Here is a 23,701-nt window from a genome sequence, read left to right as displayed (position 1 = left end):
ATGTACAGCTGATTCAGACAGTGTTTAGACCAGAGCCATGGAACAGGAGATTAGGTGATGTAGATGGGGGATGGCTGAGATGGGAGAGGTTAAGAGAATGACTTCATGGGCCCTTCATGTATTTTTTTTTTCTTAGCAGAAGATTTGCTTGTTCCCTGGAAATTGTTTGCTGCAGTTATACGTTGCCCTGGCTGTACTGTGTACCGGCCCTTTAAGAGGAGGTTGTAGGGGGGATACTAGTGTGTTCCCAAGGTCTTTAATGGAGACAGAGCCCATTTGAGAAAGAACCCATTGTGTGCTGTTGTTTTCAATAGGGCTCTAGGAATCGAGCTCACACACCACCATAGATACATGCGGAGACAGATAGATGAGGGGGGAGGACAACGGAGGGGGTCCTCAGAAAGAGAAAAGCACTACAATTAGGGGAATGTGAGGGACCTTTTTTGGAAGACAGAGCACTAGCTCTGGAAGTGGGAGTTGATTTGGAGAAAGTAGGAGTGTTAAGGGTGATGTAAGTTCATTTCATTTGGGCATACATGCAGGAAACTGGTTAAACAGGCCTTGATCACACCACAGGTAATGACACACACATTTTATTCTAAATACACTGGAAGGGTGTTAAGAAGAGACCTGAAAGGATTGTGTGCTAATTCAGTTACAAAATGGGTGCAGTTTGGATCACAGTGCATAATATTACAGGAAAACACTATTTTGCTGCACTTTTCCAAATTTACATTCAATTTACATCAGGTTCGTGGCCATTAGATAGAGTAAACATCACAGCAATTTGCAGTTCATTCTGTAAGTCATTATAAACTGATCATATTTAGTCAAAAGTGACTGGTTAGGTTTTGAAATTATTTATTGCCTAATTGGTTTATTTGAATTATTAGATTAGGTTTTGCGGCAATTAACAATTATGCAAAAACTGAAAATCACTTACACACACTAATAATGTATTACTTTACTAATGCTTATTAGATGAAGTGCTGAACGTATTATACACTTTGTTTCACAAAAAAGTGACATGCCTCTTCAGTGGGTGTCGGCCATCTAGCATGAGAAACCGTTCCCTTTACACAGTCACTAACTAGTTCAGCTCCCATATTCATGCCTATGTGTGTGTGTGTGTGTGTATTTCTCACACACCAATAGTGAAATACACAAAGGCAGGCAGCAGAAAGGGTCATGGGTAATCTGACACCCTTGTTCTTTTAAACGACTGCCCACTTGTGGTAGAAAGCAAAAACTACAGCTGCAAATGGGCTTTGGTTAGGTTCCATAATGTGTTCAATAATGGCTGACTATTACAGATAATAAGGCTGCAGTCGTTGTTGGCCCATTTCCCCCCTCCTGTGGGCTCCTGTCTGGCACAACATGAAAAGCATGGCCGTTAAGGCCAGACGCTCAGAGCTTCATCCCCCAGGTGGTCAAATGGTCAAACTCCTCTGCACCCAAACCATTATCACCTCCTCAGATCATTTACAGTTAGAAACAGTGCTCTTGTCATGTATATGTCACTCACTGTGCTATGTACATTTCTTTTGTCTCATATGTTGCCATGTATACAAGATTAACAGTAAAAGTACTATATATACAATATGGCACATATAGCCCATTCATATGTGATTAAAACACCAAAATATATGACTTTTGTAGCTGAATATTAAATACCTTTGCACAACGAATTCTTGCAACAATAAATACACTGGTTTTACACAGTAGTGTTTGTCAGTTACAGTTACTAGAAGGTGTTTACATTTAATGATAGACATGTTGAATGTTAATTAGGGTTAAATTAGGATTTAGGAGGTGAGGAAGTCCTCCTTTCATGAAGGCAGACAATGTACAAACAGTATTCTTCAATGTCGTTTTCTGTTATTATTTTGACTTCTTAACATTGATACGAAGAAAATCTAATTAAAAAGTTTTCAATATGTATAGACAGGTGACAAATTAAAGGAAAAAAACAACATAATGTGTCTTAGTAAAGTCAGCGTCAGCAGTCCTTCCAATTATGTTTATGGTTGGATAAATGGATGGCTGAAAGACTGGCTGGATAAATGGATGGATGGATGTATGGATGGTAGGGCAATACATATAAACCATCATGTTTCTCATTAAACTTTGTTTACTATGACAAAGTAATTCCTTTAGATTGTTATAGAAGTACATGGTTGGATGGATGGTTGAATGGTTGAATGGATAAAACAAAACATGCATTTTGATGACATAAATTGGTGTGTGTGTGTGTGTGTGTGTGTCTGTGTATGGAGAGCTTTCCAGAAGAACTCACCAGCTGTTTGTGGACATATAGATTTATTACATTGAGGTTATATAACAGCATTGAGCACAGACTACTAGGAGGCTGACTGATTGAGCAGTAATCCTTCACTTCAAGCCACTCTCTGTCTGACATGTGACACTGAAAACAATCAATTTTATGGAGGAATGGATAACGTATGCACTTGCAGGTTCAGATTAGCAGAGCCCAGTCAGATTCAGGACAGTGGCACTGAAATATCAACTGTAACCATTCTGACAGAGGACACACACATTCTGATGTTCGGGTTTAGCTTTGCTGTGCACAGTCAGTAGGTTGGTAAATTTAGTTTATAAATCTTAAAGGATGTCGGACATGGACACTTGATGTTGTCAACAAGTCCCTGGCTGTTTTGACCAGAGACATAGAAAAAGAGATGGGAAATTCACTTACATTTGGCTGGGGTTAGATGAGAGTACTGACTGCAGGCGTGGTTGATTTCACTCTGGGTGATTATTATGATTATTGTGATTATGGGCATACTATATCATCATTATGTGAAGCGTTTCCCTGCTCTCAGAAGCAATCCCATCATGTCTCATGGATTGCCTACTGATTTCTGGATTGCCCTCAATGTGTGGGGATTATTTCTCTCATTCTCTCTCTCTCTCTCTCTAATACAAATTGAGAGAACATCCTGAATTTGCAGGGTTTTGTATTGTGAATCGTGGCTGCTTGACTGCTTGTAGACATGAGCACAGCTGGAGTGCAACGAGGCTTCCTGAAGAAGTACGGTAAGGTGTCGCTTTATCCTGGGAAACTGAGATATGCTAAACATTTTAATGATTGTATTTTCTTGTTTCTTTCCTTCTTTTACCTCACCGTTCATGGGACTCTGACACACCAATAATTTATCTTACCTGCAACATACGTACAGTATATATTACAGACAAAGATTGTGAATATTGATGAAAATATTGATGAAATATTGTTACAATGTAGTGTGAGATTGTGCACCTCCCTATCTATCTCTTTCTCTCTTTCTCACTCTGTGTGTGTGTGTTAGTAAATTTAAAAAGTAATCTTTTTTAAAAAGTATTTATGGACATGATCTCTCCACACAGACTGGAGTTTTGTTTTTAAAAAACATGGACATGCTGGATTGCATCCTACTGATTTTATGATTTACTATTCTCTATAATGCTCTGACCTGCATCTAGATGTATTCCTATATTTATATCTCCAACACGTCAAAATGTCATAAAGGTGCATGTCAACATGCATGTCAGCATGCACCTATATATAAATAGACTTGCTTGAAACCATGATTTCAGTACAGTCTAATGATTTTCCAGGTCATAAACCATTAAAAGCCTTCACAACAAATTTGCACCATTCTTGCAACACACTCTCTACCTTTCAGGGTTGTGCTCCATTTCTGAATTACTCTTTTCTTTTTTATATTTCTGAGTCATACACCATTTTGGGTCACGTAGGCCCCTCGTCTGCCTCTAATCCTGGCTAGAACCACAGTAATCCCTGAAAAACAGGGCAGACTATGAGCTATCAACATGTGCTGTTAATCTATGTCTTTGAAAGCGTTTTAGGTAGAAGAGGGCTAGCACTTGTATCAAAGCGCAACCTGACTGACTAACAGATGCTAGACGACTCTCCCTGTCATGCCCAGCAGTTGCTTAACAGTTGCTTACCCCCAACAGGGTAGCAATGATATTTTGAATATCATTGAATATCACAATTTATACCACAGAACTGTTGTATTCTCAGTTCTGAGTGTCAGAAGGTGTTACTGAAGCTCTGGCAGTAGTTCCGGATGCATCTTATTCTAAGCGTAGTCTAATATGTTACTGTTTCTATAGTAACAACTTACATAGGAAGTGGTATAACTGCTGCTCTACATAGAGTGATTAAAATGTATGTAATCATTGATATGGTCAGGTTTTCTATAAGGAGATCTTTATTTAGCATTGTTAGAAGGAGTCTCCAGTGGCAGTGATTTCTAACAATCAGAGGTAAAGCTGTAACTTTCAACACAGGAAAGTCTTCATGACAGAGGGCTTTGTCGTTTCTTTATAATATTTGTTTTGACTTCAAGCGAGGCTGATGAGGGAATGTTCATAGCTGGTATAATATCAGTGACAACAGGAACTACTTGTATCATGGACATTCCAACAATAAAAATAACTCTAAATGGATAAAATGAACAACATGTCATTCTTTAATAATAAAAAAATGGTTAGAGTTGGCAGACTGCTGTGGTATTACATGGTAAAACACTTCAGGATGTGCTGCTATTGGAAAATAATCAGTTTTTGGGTGGTAATGACCCTCTGTATCATTGAGTATTTTCCTATAAAAACAAACCCTGCTGTATTTTGTTCTTGATATATATCCAGTTAATGGGTTCCATTAGACCCCCAAGGAGTCAAACAATTCCATTTGTCTTGCTCTGACCTCTTTTTTTCTCTTTCCTCCCTCTCTCTCAGGAGGCTTCATGTTTAAGCAGTGGAAAGAGAAATATGTGGTGCTGACTGTGGAGGGCAGGCTGATGGTGTGCAAAGATGCCGATTCTCCTCCAGAGCAGGTGGTGGTGCTACAGAGTAACTGCCAGTCCATTGTGGAAGGCAGGGAGATCTTGGACCTTCCCCGTTTGCCCCCAGGAGGGCGCAGAGACTGCTGTTTTGCCCTCATCCTGCCCCAGGACAAATTCTTATTGCTGCTCTCAGATAACCCTGATGACTGCAGGTCAGTCTGAGCATACAAAAGATTTTTTGAAGTATTTTTTAAAAGCCTTTAACACATTTTAATGAAATTTAAGTTGCATTCAATATTAATTTATCACCACTTTAGCCCAAATAATTGAGGCAAAAAAAAAATACCTTAGCTTATAGGCCTTTTTTTTTTTTACTTTGGCTGAATATTATATTTTGTGTGATTTTACAAGTGAGGAAAAATGCTATAGAAAACATAAATGTATTGCATGTATAAATAATACATAAGTAATATTCTGATTTGGATAAGGATATTAATTTTTATTTTTTCACGTAGAAAAGTAAAAGATCCATATATTAAATGGTTTCTGCTGTTTTAAGTATTTCTAGAAAAAAATGAATGAATGAATTTCCAACATACCCCCAGACAGGAAATTAGATGGAATCCAGGGTGATTTTGGAGAATGGACATAATACTAAATAACTTGAAGCAAAATTCACTTACCCCAGCACTTATGATAATACACTTATGATAGTGACTCAGTATGTCTAAGAAATTTACATTCAACTAAACCCTAGGTACTGTGTTGCAAACTGAACTCTGCTGAAGTTGACTGCTTTGTTCGACTGATAATTTATTGATTTTAATCCCACAGTCAATGGCTGAAGTTAATGAAGAAGGTTAAAGAGGTGAGTCTTCAATTGTATAATCCATCAAAAAAATTTAAACCTCTATACTACTTCATCTGTGTATCAGTTTTATCATTATGTGTATCAAATCCACTTTTTTAGGATCAGTATTAACACTGAATTCTCAATTCCGGATACTTTTATAACACTTTTACTCCTAATCCTGATGCAAGCGAATTTACTTCATGCTCAGTGTAAAGCACGAGAATATATATGAAAATATTCAGCTATGAATTTGAATTTGGGCGAATATGATACCAATAAAACTGATGTCTGTTAAGTGCACATTATATCTGGTGTATGGTCTATATGATGTGACATTATATCAACTATAAACAGTAGTTCTTTCACATTCTCTTATGCTGCTTGCTATAGAGAAACCACAAAGCACAATCCTCTGTCCTGATGTCATTCCTGTGGTGGAAAAGCTACAAGAACAGCTTCACCTCTGACTGTTAGAAAGGGCTGACCCTGGAGACTGTTTCTATAAATGTTAAATAAACATCTCTTTACAGAAATCCATTTAGAGTATGTAAAGTATTTGCCACACAAGTTCCTGTGAATGAGTTGTTACGACGCGATTAAGCACATTCATATAAACCTGTGATTTTCTTTACACTGTCAGAGCTCCTTCATAAAAAAATAATCAACAACTTCTGATCAATCACAATCAAGAATTAAACAGTGCCGTAGTATAATAGTAGATATATTGAACATAAAAGCTGTAATTGACCTTGTGCATACATCTATTGCCCATTTTAGCAAATAAACCTACCATACATATGTACTCTGTAGGTATAATTCCCATCTTTTGCTAAGTTTATCAGCACTCTATCATTAAAAGGGACCAACGTCGTATCCCCTATAGCCAAATATTATTTGGGTGCTGTACCATGCTTAGCAACATGGTAGTGACATGACTGTGGCACTAGTACCACTAGTATCCAGCCATAAAGTCCTAGGCTCTATCTGTACACCTACATAGTAGTCAAAAAGAGAAGTGTGGGTCAGTGCAACTGTAATATCTGGTTATCAGTAGATACTAATCTGTACGGGGGTCTTACAAAGGATGGGCTACAAATTTACAGTACAGAGCTCTTCCTTTAAGTTCAGTATTTGGTATAATTGAAAAGGCATACTCAGTACCTGTTCTGTTTTAGGGTGTGTCATCTTCATTGCTGCTGAAGCGACAGCAAAGCATCACCCCCTGTATCACAGACAGAGGGTCTCTGCCTGACACCCCTACTGAGAAAGAGCCCCAGTCCCCCAGCTTCAGTGACAAACCCATCAATTCCCCAAGTACCCAATCCAGAGCGAGCTCCTTCAGAAGCAGAGGTGGGTTTCAATGGAGCGTTGTAGCTTAATGTTTCATAAAATACAATCGAACCATGAAAAAAAGCAAATAAAATAAAGGAAAAATAATTGCATATTCTGTTGAAGAGTGTCAGTAATAAAACTGACAGTGTAAATGTGTGTTATTATTCATCAGCTGTGTATTTTACATCACTAAAACATTTCTCATGTATCTTTTAGGCAGCATACGTGAACGCCAAGACCACAGCCCCAAATCCCTGCCCCATCACTCCAACGACTGCCTGCGCCATGGTAACAGCAGAGATGCGCGTGCTGTAAGGGCGGTCTGTTTACTGATGGGCGGGGCTGCTGCCTCATCAGCATTGGGTTACCTAAGCTCCTGCTCAGGCTCCTCAAATGTTGCTGCTCAAGCACCAGAGATCACCCACTCGATGGGTTTCTCAGAGCTTGGAGGAGGAACGTCCTACCACCACACCTGTGCAGAGGCTGTCGACTCGCCTCATTTCAACAGCTTCGACTTTGAGGGTGATTCAGACTTCGATGCTTTCGACTGTGGAGGGTTCACTTTCTGAAGGCCTATTAGAACTGATACTAATCCCTGAGTAATTCCAGCCAATAGAGGGGTTCTAGGTGCTGTGCTCTGTCATACTGACTAAGCAGCAGTTTGAAAAGGTGCAGTGACCGGCATCACATGCCATGGAAGAACGTGATAACCCTCACCCTACAAAATTGGTCGGCGTTGTCCTGTGTCCTGATTAGAATGTAAATAAATTGGGGAAAATTGGGAGGGAAAAAAGATTGCTTTTAGCTAAATACAATATTTGTTTGTAGGTTTGTTTTTGCACAAAGGTCCTTGCTCGTATCCTCAGTTAACTGTTCCTTGACTCATGGCCCACATGCTATCGAGCAAAAGAAATAAAAACCCTGTTAAATGTGACTGAAAATATAATTACTGTTCTATGTAAAGTTTTAGTGTGATGATTTCACAATTTACTGTGAAATGACTGTGCAATTTATGCCTGGCTTGATAATTTAATAATGTAATTAAAATGTTTTAAAATCCTAAAATTCTATGGAGTCTTCCTGTTCATTTGTTTTCAACTGCACTTTTCTGCTATAAGACATACTCTTATGCATGAATTCTGGATTTTTGCGCTCTATTTTTGTACTCATTATCTTATCCTAATGTAACCGCGTGACGTTATGACCTGTTTTCCGAAATCCCTGTGTGTGTGTGTCTGTGTGTGTTTGTGTATGTGTGCGTGTATGTGTGTGTACAAAGGTGACTGGCGCAATAAAATATAAACTGAAGTAACTGATGGTCTGAGGAGGATATTTCTGTTGTTTAACTAGGCAAGAGGTATCACATGTTCATCACATACCCAGAGTTGGAGATGAAAGTGTAAGCAGAGGTTATACTGTATACATCTTTATGGTTGTGAAATTAATTCGCAGATACAATACAATACAATAGGAACAGGAAGAAGATTGGGTGCTAATTTCTCCAGTAGAAACAAATTTTTTTTTTTCTGACAGATGTGAGCCGTATTCTTAGACCAGGATGCATCTTAAAAACAGTTTTGAGTCAGTGCTCTGATAACGTGTGACCATCAGGACATTCTGTGTAACCATGACAGCAGAAATATCAGTTTACCCTAGGCCTATATTTCTGCTTGACTATTACCATTTCCACACCACTAACCAAAAACAAGAGCCACAAGCAGCGATGTGCGGGGTCCAAGCACTCCTCGCAAAAAATAGTGCCCCCTGTGGCCAGGGCTTGCCAAGATAGAGTAGCTCGACTGCTTTGGTACTTCTTATAATTGTCATATCAGCACCGAAAGTGGCGCCGAACTACATTCCCCATCATCCCCTGCACACCACAAGAGATCACAAGCAACTGAGTCAAGTTTATGTCTAATGAACACAAGTATTTAAGATCTGTCATTTATAGCACTCTTTGTCTAGCATCTGTCATATTCACTTTGTGTTTATGTGCATGTTCTAGTTTGCCAAGTTCTTGTTCATGGTTTTCATAATTGTGTTTTGCACTAATTAAATATTTATCTGCACTCGCACCTGCCTCCGACTCATTATCCTGCCAGTAGTGCCTTATTTATGTTTTCTCTCTCAGTTATATGCTAAGGCTGAGCGGCCAACCTGAAGAGTTGCACTTTTATTTGTTTAAGTTTTACATTACTGCCCACTGCCTGTGCCAAACGGCATGAGCACCGATAACTAATATGGAGTGGTGTTTATAGAGTTCCTGGAAACAGATCATATTTGTAACATTATGCTGCTTGGAGAACAAAGCATTTCTTACAGTCTGCTTTGTCCTCTAAGCAGCATACTGTTACAAATATGATCTGTTTCCAGGAACTCTATAAACACCTCTCAATTATTACTATTAATGGTGTTGACTCTTTAGTTTCGAATTAAAATTCCAATTTATTAAGGTGTCTGATTATTTAACAAGATTTACAGTGCAGCATCTTTACTTCTGCCCCTATGCGAGTCATTTACCCCAACATTTATTTACAATGATAAAGACCACTTAACGCAACTTAAAGCGCACTGAATATTGAGCTAGATACACCTTCAATATATCTTAGTAAGCCCTGCCCACAATTCACACCTTAAGGAAGACTGAAACTACTCTTGATTAGCCACCTGTGAGAACTAATTAGCACAGACTAACAGACACTTCCAAACAACACAACGGAATCAACAATAATATACAATACAACAATTCTAGTGGCAAGAATCTAGATCAAGTAGATAGTACACAAAGCCAGAAACCTACCTTACCAGTAGATAATAAATTCAAGATAGAACAACTTAAAGCACTGTGTTAGTCACGTCCATGCTTGTTTTTGTCTGCTAGTAGCTCCTATCTCTGATCTTATTGATGTAAATCGGCTGCAGAAAGGTGCCTTTTTGTGACATCAGTGATATAGATGGTATATCTATCAATAGACATTTTTCTATCATCACAGGATATGTATCGCCATATGGCACAGCCCTAACCCAGACCATTTTTGCAACATCTTTCACATGCATTGTTTATTTCTGCATGTTTTTCTTATTTCTGCATGTTTTTTTTTCTGTTTGAGACAAAGGGACAAACTGAAAGAGAGAAGCAGATATGTGTTAGATTGTACCCCCAGACAGGGTTCAGTCACAGTAATCTGACTGCTAAACCCTAACTCAGGTATGACACACTGTTAACTATAGTAGTATACAGTTTGTGAAGCAGTCGTTTGTGAACAGATTGTAATACACATTGTGTTGGTACACTGACATACAATACAGCTATGTGATATACGACTGTGACTCACGCTGTGGCTGGACCCTCTGCGTAGCCTTGTGCGGACATGGGCAGGGCATAGTAGGCTGGCTGGTCTTCGTCTTCTGCTCTGTTCGAGCGAGGTAAGACTTCAACTCCTCTCTGCTCTTAGACAGAGCTACATACAGCAGCCTCCTGCCCAACATCTTCCAGAGACTGGAGATCGGAGAAAGACTTTGGTTCAACACAGGTTGTTGAGATTTTGAGATATACATATATATATATATATATATATATACACACACACACACACACACAATCATGGGAAAAAGAAAGTACACCCTTCTTCAATTCTATGTTTTTATTTATCAGGGCATAAATAAGAATAGTGTGAAACAATATACAGCAATACAAACAAATAACCTAGGGTGACAAAACAAAAAAAAAGACAGATTTCAATATGTAGTCATATATACTGTATACATACTACAAATACAGTGTGTGTATATATATATATATATATATATAGTACACATTCATGCAGTTATCTAATCAGCACAATGCAAAACATCCTGCAGATACAGGTCAAGAGCTTCAGGTAAAGCTTCAGGTGTTCATATCAAACATCAGAATGAAGAAAAAGTGTGAACTCTGTGACTTTAGTGGATGTCGATAGCAGAAGGGCTGGTTTCAGCCACAGAATCATCGCAATGAAGACGACAGGCCCCAAGCGAGACCTGCCTTTCAAGTTTCGTGACAGTGGCTCAGTGTTAACCCTGTAAAATTTCTGCTGAAAGCTGATTTGCCAAAGGCGGCCATGTTTTTATTTTTTACTCCTTTTTTATTTTTATTTATTTATTTTTTGTAAAATCTCCTTGAGTCATCATCAAATATCCACTTAGAGATTAGCACATAGATGAAGTATTCACGTCAAGCATCATCACATCACCTCATGGTTAATTATTTTCCTATAATGCACCATTGAACCATTGTGTTTTATTCTTCGCTTATTATATTCTATCATATTATATTACTGTACTATATTATGCAATTTTACATTTACAATATTGTTATTGTGAATGTTTCAAAATACCATCCCTACCCCGCATTTTAGGTACTTTGTTTCAGTACAATACAGTTAGCTCAGTATCTTATTTACAGTTAGATGAATATCTTATAATTGATTACGTACACACAAATGTTACGCAAACTCTGTAAACCTCACTTTTTATATCAGTGGGCTAGACGCATTCAGGGGTGCATGTTTACTCTAGATAGTCACAAGGTTCATACGTGTTTCAGCCCCTCCCATCTATTGAGAGCTCATAAATTCAGCTAGCCCCAGCAAGAAAATGCTTCTAGCAAACGTGAGCAACAGATTCACAACTCAAAAAGTGCAAATACTGTTTCTGAAGAAGAGCTATGGACATCCCCAGCACTCTACTTTTGCTGGGTTCAGTGATAGCTCTGTTAATATTGCTCAGATGGAGGAATAAACCACAGAATCTTCCTCCAGGACCTACAGCTTTGCCTCTCCTTGGAAATATTCTCACCCTGGACAACCGTGCACCCTTTAAAAGCTTTTTAAAAGTAAGCAGGATTTTTTTTTTTTTTTAGATCTTTATGAAATGCACTTACACTGAGCATTCATAACATTGCATTATTCTTTTACAAAGCATTGCTGGAGGAATTATGAAAGGAAGATTAATGTCAAAATGTGTGAAGTAACATTGGAGGTTTGATGAAGTATGAATTTGTCTTTACGTGAATTAAAGAAGAGAGGACCATTCAACTGAGTTAAATTAGGTGTGATATTTGAGGTAGAAATCAAACCTCAACAGTGTTGTGGTCCTCCAGGACTGATTTCTGAGCCCCTTGCTGTAAAAGTCTTATTTATCTCTATCTTGCAAGCGGTTTATTTATTTGTTTATTTATTTATTTATTTGTTTTGTTTGTTTGTTTGTTTGTATCTTGTATTTATTTATCTTTTATTTATTAGTTAGTTTGTTTGTTTGTATCTTGTACTTATATATTTATTTATTTGTTTGTTTGTTTGTTTGTTTGCTTGTTTGTTTGTTTAATTTTTACATTTTTTGTCTGGTGCTACTGCCAAAAATGATAAAGTCTACCATGCCAGTAAACAAAACAATATTTTTTATTTTGGAAGATCCTTTGTTCTTGATATGTTGTGCTCTTTATGTTTTGTGCATCTGATACCACTTCTTGAACTTTTAGATCATTTCATGTGCTTGCTATCATGATCAAGTAGGAAAAGGGAAAAAAAAATTAAAAAGCAGAGCATTTGGTATTCTGTACATAGAAAACATTGTTCTAATCTATTCTGGATAAACTGGTAAAGTCTGTCTCCTTTAACAGTGGAGTAAGACTTATGGTCCTGTGATGACGGTGTACTTGGGAACCAAGAGAGCCCTCGTCCTGGTGGGCTATGACACAGTGAAAGAAGCCCTGGTTGACAACGCGGATGATTTTGTTGGCAGAGCCCCTGTTCCTTTCGTGCAGAGAATTCTGAAAGGCTATGGTAAGAAAGTAAACAAAATGTTAGCTATAAGACAGGCTATTGCTTAGACATATTCATCATCTGTCCAACATCTGACATTCCACAAACACAAGACTAGAGATGTATTACATATCTTGAGCTTGTCAAACTGTCTTTGTTAATTTTACCATTTTATATAATAGATAATACTAGATGTTGCTAGCTAATTATTCCCAAGCTCTAATATTTGATAACAGGGGTGGAAAAAGTACTGAGAAATTACAGTTAAGGGAAAGTATCAATAATGTGGCAAGTATCTAGCCAAGAAGATACTCAAGTGAAAGTTTGGAAAAAAAAAAAAAAGGTAGAAATTCAATGTTTTTTAACTGAAAAAATTAAATACTATTATTTTTATGTGAAAAGTAATGTTTATTACTTATTTAAAACTGTTGTAAGATGTTTTAAAGTAAGTATGCATTCAACCTCTGTAAGTTCACTGATGAAGTGCATGACTAACGCTATGTAGTTTGCTAATGAATCAATCAGACAATCAGAAGTAAAATATCATGGGGGAAAAAAATCAATATTTACCATTAGCTATTTGATTTCCTGTTGAGCCAATTATTATAGCTACTAACTTGGTCAATTTATTGGACAAATAAATGTAGATAAATATAGCCAGGTAATGTTAACAAATTAGCGAAACTTATCTCAAATTATATGGAGCTCATGCCTTCTATGGAGACATAGACAACACTTCATTTCATATGAGTTTTCATTTACGCCACCATATTGCACCATATTGTATCTTCATGTTTGGCAGTGCAGTGCAGTGGCGTATCTATCCCAAGAAGCACATGGATAGCTATAGCATTAACTAGTCAATTCTTAAGCTATGTCTGATTCACTGGGTCACGTTCCTAACCCTCTCTTCATCTCTCAGGCCTTGCGATCAGTAATGGAGAGCGCTGGCGTCAGCTCAGGAGGTTCTCACTCACTACACTGAGAGACTTCGGGATGGGACGCAAGAGGATGGAGGCGTGGATACAGGAAGAGAGCAGATACTTGCTGGACACCATCAAAGAAAAAAATTGTGAGCGCCTAATTCATGTTGCTTCCAATGAACCAAATATTGGTTAATGATTCCGGGTTAGTGGATCAAAAAGTGTGTGAATGTGATTTGCTAGTAGTTAGTTTAAGCTGATGAAGTAATTTTATAATCTTGAAGATGTTGTGTTACTCCTCCCGTTTGATGAAGTGTGAAGAAGTGATGATGTCTTTCAAATAAAGGGTAAGGGTAGAAGTCCAAGCACAAGGTAGAATTATTACTAATTGGTAAAGAGTTTCATTGGGAACTAGGCAGCGTTTTAACTGATGCTTAGTCTTTTTATAGCTAATGTTTATTTACAGTTTTGCTTAACATGTATAACAGTTATATTTGTTCATAGATGTGGTTACAATTAACTGGGAAAAATAGCACTATTTCACAGCTTATGTACATTTATGCAGCTAACCTATAGCTAGCTATAGGTTATATAGCTAGCTATAGGTTATAACTAACTAATAGTTAGTTAGTTGCTAGCTGTTATTCAGGGAATAGTAGTGTGGATGTGTTAAAATACTGGGCATGCAGTTACAAGAAAATACACATGGGGTGATGGAGTTACCAAAACAATGGTGTGGTGATGTCATGTTACCACCCTAAAGTTTCTCAATTTCCAGTAAGAGCAAAATGTTTTGTTCCTCCAAAGTACATTGTCAATTATTGCAATTTTTATATATAAAAGAATGACACTTCGTACTTTTTTCAATCAGTTGATATTTACATTTAATGTTGTGAAACATCAGGGAAACAAGTTAGTTCCTGTTGTCACTTACGTTATAGCAGTTATAAACAGTTCCCTCACTAGACTTTCTTTTTTTTATTATATATAGTGTTAATAAGACAAAAAATGTGCTTGTCATGTTGCAGAGAAATCGCAAAATACATAGTCCACCTCCCTGATGAAAACATACCAGAAGAGCCTTATGTCTGATTGTTTCAAAGTGCTGAGACTGGAGATTTCTCCAGAAACATTAAACATTAAATAAACATTATATATCAAAAATTACGTAATATCCTTTGTTAAAGGACAGTGCATTTTTTAATGGCTTATTAATATAAACCTGTGATTTGCCTTGCAGGCAAAATTATTTTCAGAGCTGCTGTTATAGAAAATTAATCAACACCCTCTGACCAATCAGAGTCAAGAATTCAATAGTGCTGTGGCATAACTGTTAAATAACTTCACAGCTCACAGTGGAAACAGAGTGACAGTTTGGTCCATGATTTGTAAAACTTGTAAATCTCACGGTGAACAGAATCATGGGATTACTTACACGCAAGGCTACTCTTAGTCTTTTCATCATTAGTGCACAAATGCTGCCCAAAATTGCTGCCTACCTGGAAAGCTGACTTTTGATTGCAATGCACTAAAAATGTAGTCAGCTGGATGGCTAAAAAAACTAAGACTTTAGTTTAAAAAAATTTGTTTATTTCCTGTAGGTGCTCCATTTGACCCCACGTTCTACCTGAGCAGAACTGTGTCCAACATCATCTGCGCATTGGTGTTCGGCCAACGCTTCGGTTATGAAGATAGCCACTTGCTGCATCTGCTCCAGATCATCTCTGGAGTACTTCGGTTTGGCAGCAGCACATGGGGACAGGTAAGTGAGCACGGATTTCTTCGAGAAGCTGGCGAGACCATTCATGCGGACCTTCAAAACCTCAAGAAAATAAGGAACAAAATGTTGCAATCATCATTTTTCAACCATCAGATCTCCCATATCCAAGTTAAATGGTGCCTTATAGTATAATAAAGGTGCATTAATTAATAATAAAGAGGAACAACACTAAAATTGATTTTTGTTAATATGAAACTGTTTGTAGCTAAATGTTCTCTGCTCTCTGTGAAAAATCAAATAAGTTATATTTATATATCATATACACATGTTATGTTCAAGTGTTTTTGATCTGAAAATACCATGAAGTAGAGGTGCAAATAATGACAGTTATAGTTATGCATCAAAATGGTAATATTAGTTATGTCACATGACCTTTGCACACCCTCACATATACACACACACACACACACACACACACACACACAAAGAAAACAAAGTGCATGAGGGGGTTATACTGTAAGAGTAGTAACAAAAATAATGGAATATAATAAAATATTTGATTTTTTAAAAAAAATTAAATCGAAATGATGTGAGTGTGAGTCTTATTTTACAGTTGTATAATACCTTTCCATGGCTGATTGAGCTACTTCCTGGGAAGCACCTCAACATTATAAATGATGTGGATCAACTCAAGACCTTTTCTAGGAGCAAAATACAAGAGCACAAGGACAGTTTGGACCCTGATAACCCACGAGACTTCATCGACTGCTTCCTCATCCGACTCAACCAGGTAACAAACCTACTTCTGTTCATACTACTTTCTTTACTTTAGTTCGTTTTATTGCTGGTGTCAACTATTTAAAGTAGACAAATATAGTGATGGGATGATGAAGCATTTCACCTCCAAAATCAGACTGATTATGGGCCACATTCAGAGTTGAGTTACTTGTGTGCAGGGCAGATGTAACTACAGATATAAGCACTGCTCATGTTGTGCAAGAGTTACACACATGGTGTGGAGTTTGAATAAAACAGACGCATGTCTCGGGTATGCTTGATTCAGACCTTAGACACAAGTCCATTTTTCTTTTCGAATGACAGACTATTTGATGCAACCACAATACATTTCAATGGAATTAGTTTTGGGCGGTAAATGGCCATTTGGCTAAGCATTGGAGAAGCATCGTGATCAGAGACAGTGCTCTTCTCGAGGACGAAATTTTTTATAGATAAAATTAAAATCAGTTAAATCAAAAAGAGCTGTAAAAAAAAAAAAAGTGTAGCAGATGAATGCTTGGTTACTTCCAGCTTGTTCTTTAAACCATCAGCATGTTTTAGTACATTAAATTTACAAAAACATTGGCATTATTTTATTAATAAAAAAAAAAATCAAATAAGAATATTAAAAGTGTGTTAAAATATCCTTTTTAGTAGATTTAGTGTCTCGTTGTCTGCACAATTAATGTCTGCCCAGTATTAAAAAAATTAAACAGATTAATAGAATGTTCTGGACCAAGTGTAAGTGAATATGATCATGTGATAACAAACTAAATTGAAATAAATTTAGAAAACTGCCAATCATAATTAGGCTATTCATGATTGGCAGTTTTCTAAATTTATTTCGATTTAATTTGTTTATTTCAATACTTGCCGTTTTCTTATTCACATCGCAATTAGTCTTTGTTTATTTTTCTTTCTTTTTTTTTTTTTTTTTTAAAAAGTTGTCTCTTGCTTTTGAAATTTGACCACAAAGAAAAAAGCTGTTTCCATCTTTCAGTCCATATTTTCTATCCCTGAATTTATTTTGGGTTTAAAGGCAAGTGCTTGTGTTTAAAGCCATTGGTCTAGACACTATTAAAAAAAAAAAAAAAAAAACGCTTTTACTAAAGAAAAATCTGGTAACTTCGGAGGTGTGAACTACTGTACATGCAGGTACATTGTGGAAGTAACTTCCATACCATAACTTCTGGACTTAAGTCGCCAGCTCTGAATACGGCCCTACTTCAGTAGGTTTGTTGATAGTCAATGTATTCTAGGTCAGATACTTATGAAGTGATTATATAAAATTATTAGTCTTATACTGCTATGTCAATTTACCACAGGTAATTTTATTTTTCCAACAGGAAAAGGACAATCCCAATACAGAGTTTAACTATGAGAATTTGATAGCCACTGTCTTAAACTTATTCCTGGCTGGGACTGAGACCACCAGCACTACTCTCAGATATGCTCTGATGTTACTGATCAAGCATCCTGAAATACAGGGTAAGACCAATCAGAAACCTATTTGTAGTGTGATAGGTATACATTTTAATACCAATGAATACTTTGAATTAAAAACAAACCAATAAATAATTAAAATTTTGGTTTTTAATATATCAAAATTATGTACACTCACCGCCCGCTTTAATAGGAACACCTGTACACATGCTCATTCATGCAGTTATCTAATCAGCCAATCATGTGGCGGCATAAAATCATGCAGAAATAGGTCATGAGTGTCAGTTAATGTTCAAACATTAACTGACAAACATCAGAAAAGGGAAAAATGAGATCTTAATGACTTTGACTGTGGCATGGTTGTTAGTGCCGGACGTGCTGGTTTGAGTATTTTAGAAACTGCCGATCTCCTCAGATTTTCATGCAGACAGAACAGTCTCTAGAGATTTCACCAAATAGAAATAGGTTTGATGTCTTGTGCATTTTGAGATGCATTTCAGCTCAGCATGGCTGTAAAGAGTTTTTTAACAGGTTATTTGATTTACCGTAGTCTTCCTGTCAGCTGGAAACACTCTGACCATTCTCCTCTGATATTTCTCATTAACAAGATGTTTCTGCACACTGGATTTTCTTCCTGCACCATTCTGTGTAAACTCTAGAGACTGTCGTGTGTGACAATGTCAGGAGATCTGCAGTTCCTGAAATACTCAAACCAGCCTATGTGGCACTAACAACCATACCACGGTCAGGGTTCACATAGTTCACATAGTTCACAGAGTTCACACTGAGATCACATTTTCCCCACTCTGTCTGATGTGGAAAATTAACTCAGGCTCTTGACCTATACGCATAATTTTATGCATTGTGCTCCTGCCACATGATTGGCTGATCGGACAACTGCATGACTGTGCAGGTGCACAGGTAACAACGTGGGCGGTGAGTATATAAATTAGGCTTCTTGCATTTGCAAACATTCAGGATTGAGTTTCACTTAAGAAATGAGACCTTTGTGTTTTAAATATAATAGTCATTGGAGTGATTTACACAATTTCCCCATTACCCAGAATGTTTTAAATCCCATTTGAAATATATTCCAATAGTATTAATCTTTAAAACTAACGGTTATTTAAATTAAAATTCTTCACAGGCAGTTCTGTACAGGAAAAGTACTCTCCAAGGTCTTATAACAAACTGGATATTTATAGTACATAGTTATTATGTATCATATCATTCATGAAACAAGTTATTAACACAATCAGTAACAACAAGGCAATTTATAAAATAGCTGCAATACTCATAATTCACTAGTGCAGTTTGTTCTTATATAAAATAGTACGACTTGCAGAGTGCATCATTATATACTGTAGACACTATTGATTGCTCATTCCATTTTCTCAGATCGCATGCAGAAGGAGATTGACAATGTGATTGGACGAGAGAGAAGTCCTTCATTGGAAGACAGGAAGTCCCTCCCATTTACTGATGCAGTAATCCATGAAGTGCAACGCTATGTGGATTTGGTGCCTCTCAACCTTCCTCATTACACCACACATCAAATTAAATTCAGAGGCTACACAATTCCGAAGGTAATGATGAACAAATTACCAAAATCTATGTGATGCAGTCCACAAATTATTTCTACAATAAGGTCGATGTAGTTTTGTTACAGCTTCATAAATAAATGTGATCAAGAACTTTAAAAGAAAGAGGCAATTTGACTGACATGACAGATGACCAATCACAGACAGTTTCTTGTAGGCCTTCAGAAAAAAATGCAAGGTTATCATTTAGACACTACTTCACACAAAAGTCTTATGTTTTGGATTCTGTGAACTTTTTCTCAGCAATCCATTGACTATATCATGGTCTGAAATACTAATTGTGACAAAAGCATTCAAAAGTTTGTCATTCCGCTAGAAACCTGTGCATGGAAGTGTGTATACGCAGATTATTTCCTTCAGGATCCTCAATGTTATGGCCAGAAAACGTGTGCAAATGAGGCTGAGCTTATACCATATAATGATTTTACTTAATCTACATGATTTTATACTGACTCTGATTATATTATATTATATTATATTATATTATATTATATTATATTATATTATATTATATTATATTATATTATATTATATTATATTATATTATATTATATTATATTATATTACCAGATTCCCAATTTAACATCGGAATATGTTATCACTCAAAAATAAGCCAAAACAGCAGTCTTAAAAATGGGATATGAACTAATCAGTCTGGAAAAAAATTGCACAGGCCTACACTTTACAAATAATGTTAATGGTAATTATAATTGGCAAGTGATTAAATACTGACCACTCAGATGCATTCCAACACTTTGAGTAGCAGAATATCAACAATGAAAATGTCAGCCACATGAACAACCGATTTGTAAAGAGGTTTTAACAGAATATACTATTTTTTTTTTTTACTGTTGACTGCACATTACTGTGGAATCACCTAATAATCCACCATCCAGCTGAGTTTTTGTGATTGCTTCTTTAACAAGCAGTTCCTGACCGCAGAGCTGATAACATTATCATGCCATTCCCTGCCTCCAAGCAGACACCAAACGCTTATTTTCCTGTCGTTTTTAAGCTATCTATTGCAGATGATTATATTAATTATTTAATTTTTGTTAGGAAAAATCAGTATAATACAAGCCCAGGCTGAGACTGAAGTTGATGTATTAAACACAACTACAGTCACTAGGTTTGGTTAATATTTCAGTAAATGTCTTGCAGGACACAGTGATCCTCCCCACGCTTCACTCTGTTCTGAGGGATGAGAATTACTGGGAGAAGCCCTGGACATTTGACCCCAAACACTTTTTGGAAGCAAATGGCAACTTTAAAAAGAACCCTGCTTTCCTACCCTTTTCTGCCGGTGAGAACTGTCATTATTCACCAGTACACACAGTGTCATTAATGCATTAATGTATGCACTTTCTCAAGTTATGTATGTATGTATGTATATATATATATATATATATATATATATATATATATATATATATATATATATATATATATATATATATATATATATATATATTTAAAATATATTTTATTTTAAAATGTATTTGATGACATCTACATTATGGATTTAGTACAAAAACATTTTAGATTTCCAAACATTAGTTTTCCAGCACAATGAAAAATGTGTTTATGTCAGTAAAGAAAGCAGCATAAGAGACCACTTTTCAGACAAAAAAACATAATGAAGGCTGCTGGGTTTTCCTGCAAAAATAAGAAGCAAGTGTGAGAGTCAAAGTCTCCAGAAGAACTGTAGCTGCTTCTGCAAGATGCTCAGTAACACTTACACCTCATTTCCTTATAAAACTGCACACATTGTACCTGTACCTTTTCTGTAACATTTAATTTTGTGCTTGAAAACTAATGTTTGTAAATCTAAAAAGTTTTTGTACTGAATCAATAATGTAGAAATCATAAAATAAAATCTATAACAAAGTTTGTACTAAAAAAATCGGGTACCTAAGACTTTTGCACACTACTATATATATATGGAGAGAGATTGAGAGAGAGAGAGAGAGAGAGAGAGAGAGTCTAGTCCGATCAGTGTGATATGCAGAATTAGAAACTGCTTATCACAGATTTATTGCACAAGGCACTAAAATTAATATTTATTTATTATGTTGTCTATTTTTTGTCCTCCATAACTGGCTGTTTTTCCATAATCTCTAATTACAGCCACTCACAAAACACTTACTATTATGTGTACACACACACACACACACACACACACACAAATGCACTATCACCTTCATACCCTTTGCACTAATTTTCAGGGTGATTATTAACCACAAGACAATCTGGTCATCATCTGATAGTGAGTGTTTTCCAAAGCCAGGGTAATCTATGTCAGTGTGATCTTGTCAGATCTTGATTTATCAAGTTAGGTCTATTTTTACATGTATACAGAGAGAAATGCATACTTCATTTGGCAGACACTTTTGTTCCAGGACTTCAGGTGAGGAAAAATCTAATCTCAAACATTCAGCCTAGTTGCTGAAGGTTTCTGACTGTTCTTATCAACTTGTAACCATTTCACTAACACAGAGCTTTAACTGAAGAGCTATCAGTGTCTCCATTGTGGTAAAACAACTACACAAGAAAATAGAGAGGCTGTGTACTCTGCACACAGGTACATACAGTGTCAGTACTGTAAGAGTAAGACCAGGACAAATCTACACAATGACAAGCGGACAGGAAGTAATTTGTAGCTGCATGACTACAGAATGTACACAACAACAGAATCAGGATGAATGTAATAACAGTGTTATGCAAAGCTGATGTGAATTGCGCTTCCTTCATGCAGGTAAGAGGTCCTGTGTGGGCGAGTCTCTGGCGCGTATGGAGCTGTTTATTTTCCTGGTGTCTCTGCTGCAACATTTCACCTTTACCACACCTGGAGGACCTGAGAGCATCGAAGCTACTCCTGAAATCAGTGGCTTTGCCAACTTGCCCCACAAATACCAGCTCATCGCTACCCCCCGCTGAACTTTTACATTACTGCAGGCTGATAGTGCAGATTTTCTTTACTTTACTAATGCAAATATTCTAGCTAGACGTTATCTCATCAAAATTTTACTCTTCTGTCCTCTCCAATGCACACAAAGATAACCGAAGGTACACTATATGGCCAAAAAATTATGTGGACAGCAAAGGAATGGAAGTTTAACAAGCACATGGGTGTGATTATCAGGTATCCACATACTGTTGACTATATAGTGTACACTTTCATAAAGAAGGCCATAATTTCCATAGAAGGACATAATGTCCAATGAACCATTTACCTGACATAAGAGTAAATGTAAAGGAAAAGGTTCTCGAAATCATTTCAAGATCCTTGATAATTCAAGGACTGGAAGAGTTTGGGGTTATATTTTTTGTTATACCACAGTACTGTTGCATTCTCAAATGATTAAATATTTGCATTCTCAAATGTGATTGGTCAAAAAGTGTTGAATAATTTTCTGTAAAATCTGCTCTGACCGTTCTGGCTGCAAGACAAATCATGGATTTATAATAATACGCTTGTTTGAATGCATTATTGTTTATATACTCTAGTAACAGCTAATTCACAGGGACTTGTAGGCCAAATGCTCCACATAAATGGATTTAAAGTGTGCAGTTATTTCACACAGAGAAATATTTAATCAATGTTATGTAGGGAGATGTTTATTTAACATTTATGGAAGGAGTCTCCAGTGCCAGCACTGGAACAGTCAGTAAAATGTCCTCCATGGGAGAGTCAACAGGCCAGTTACTGCTTTGTTGGTAACATGACAAACTGTGTTTTTTTTGTCTTGTTAACTTTAAGACAGGGCAAAAGCAATGACTGTTTATAGCTGTTAGTGGTAACAGGAAGTAACTTGTTTCAATGATATTCCACATTTTTATAAAATGTTGTTCTTAAATTTTAAAAAAAATTGTGCATGATAATTGCTCAGAATTCCTGTGATTATCATTTATGATTTTTAAAAACTTTTTTCCTTGAAATTAAAACAAGAGTTGTTTATTCAAAATGTAATTCATTCAGTGTCTTTTTGCTTAATAAATGAGTTTTGCCACAAATAAGTTGATAAATAGGTAAAATCTTTGGATCTACATAACAAATTTGGTCTCTGTTGAGATATATACGAATTAGGTATAAGGAAAAAGGAAAAAACAGAATGACATGCATACAGTTATAGAAAAACAAAGAAATGAAGGTATAGAAAATATTTGAAAGAACTGCACATAAAAGATATAAAAAAAAGCTCCAGACAAGATTTAGGTTTTTTTGTGATATACTATTGAGCAATTCAAACTTTTTAAATTGCATTGAATTAAAGTTATCTTAGAGAAATGCAAGAATTAGAAAGTCAAAAGAAAAGGTTATCTCAAAAGTAAATTTCAGCAAGAATTGGTGGGTAAATAACATATTCAGAGTTGAGTTATGAGCACCAAAATATGTCATGCTGAAATTTACAATGACGGGAAATAAGTATTCAGACA

The 23,701-nt window shown here is 36.4% G+C and overlaps 2 protein-coding genes across 2 annotated transcripts; both read left to right on the top strand.

Annotated features, from left to right (window-relative positions):
* The first annotated feature begins 293 nt into the window (after positions 1-293).
* Positions 294-8,225, top strand: si:ch1073-83n3.2 (uncharacterized). The gene is made up of 6 exons (XM_034314891.2): positions 294-576; positions 2,973-3,057; positions 4,768-5,026; positions 5,649-5,682; positions 6,843-7,017; positions 7,216-8,225. The coding sequence occupies exons 2-6, from the start codon at positions 3,015-3,017 to the stop codon at positions 7,566-7,568; spliced, it is 864 nt and encodes a 287-aa protein (XP_034170782.2). The 5' UTR covers positions 294-576; positions 2,973-3,014; the 3' UTR covers positions 7,569-8,225.
* Positions 8,226-11,622: 3,397 nt separating this feature from the next.
* Positions 11,623-23,229, top strand: LOC113543279 (cytochrome P450 2G1). Its single transcript, XM_026941383.3, has 9 exons — positions 11,623-11,872; positions 12,659-12,821; positions 13,723-13,872; positions 15,325-15,485; positions 16,057-16,233; positions 17,567-17,708; positions 19,062-19,249; positions 20,426-20,567; positions 22,020-23,229. Exons 1-9 carry the CDS (start codon positions 11,705-11,707, stop codon positions 22,199-22,201), a joined length of 1,473 nt encoding a protein of 490 aa, XP_026797184.2. The 5' UTR covers positions 11,623-11,704; the 3' UTR covers positions 22,202-23,229.
* The last annotated feature ends 472 nt before the right edge of the window (positions 23,230-23,701 follow it).

This window comes from Pangasianodon hypophthalmus, chromosome 21 (genome assembly GCF_027358585.1).
Source record: "Pangasianodon hypophthalmus isolate fPanHyp1 chromosome 21, fPanHyp1.pri, whole genome shotgun sequence".
In the NCBI taxonomy this organism is placed as follows: domain Eukaryota; kingdom Metazoa; phylum Chordata; class Actinopteri; order Siluriformes; family Pangasiidae; genus Pangasianodon; species Pangasianodon hypophthalmus.
The sequence above is the reverse complement of the archived record's forward strand: the minus strand, read 5'-3'. Positions and strand labels throughout refer to the sequence as shown.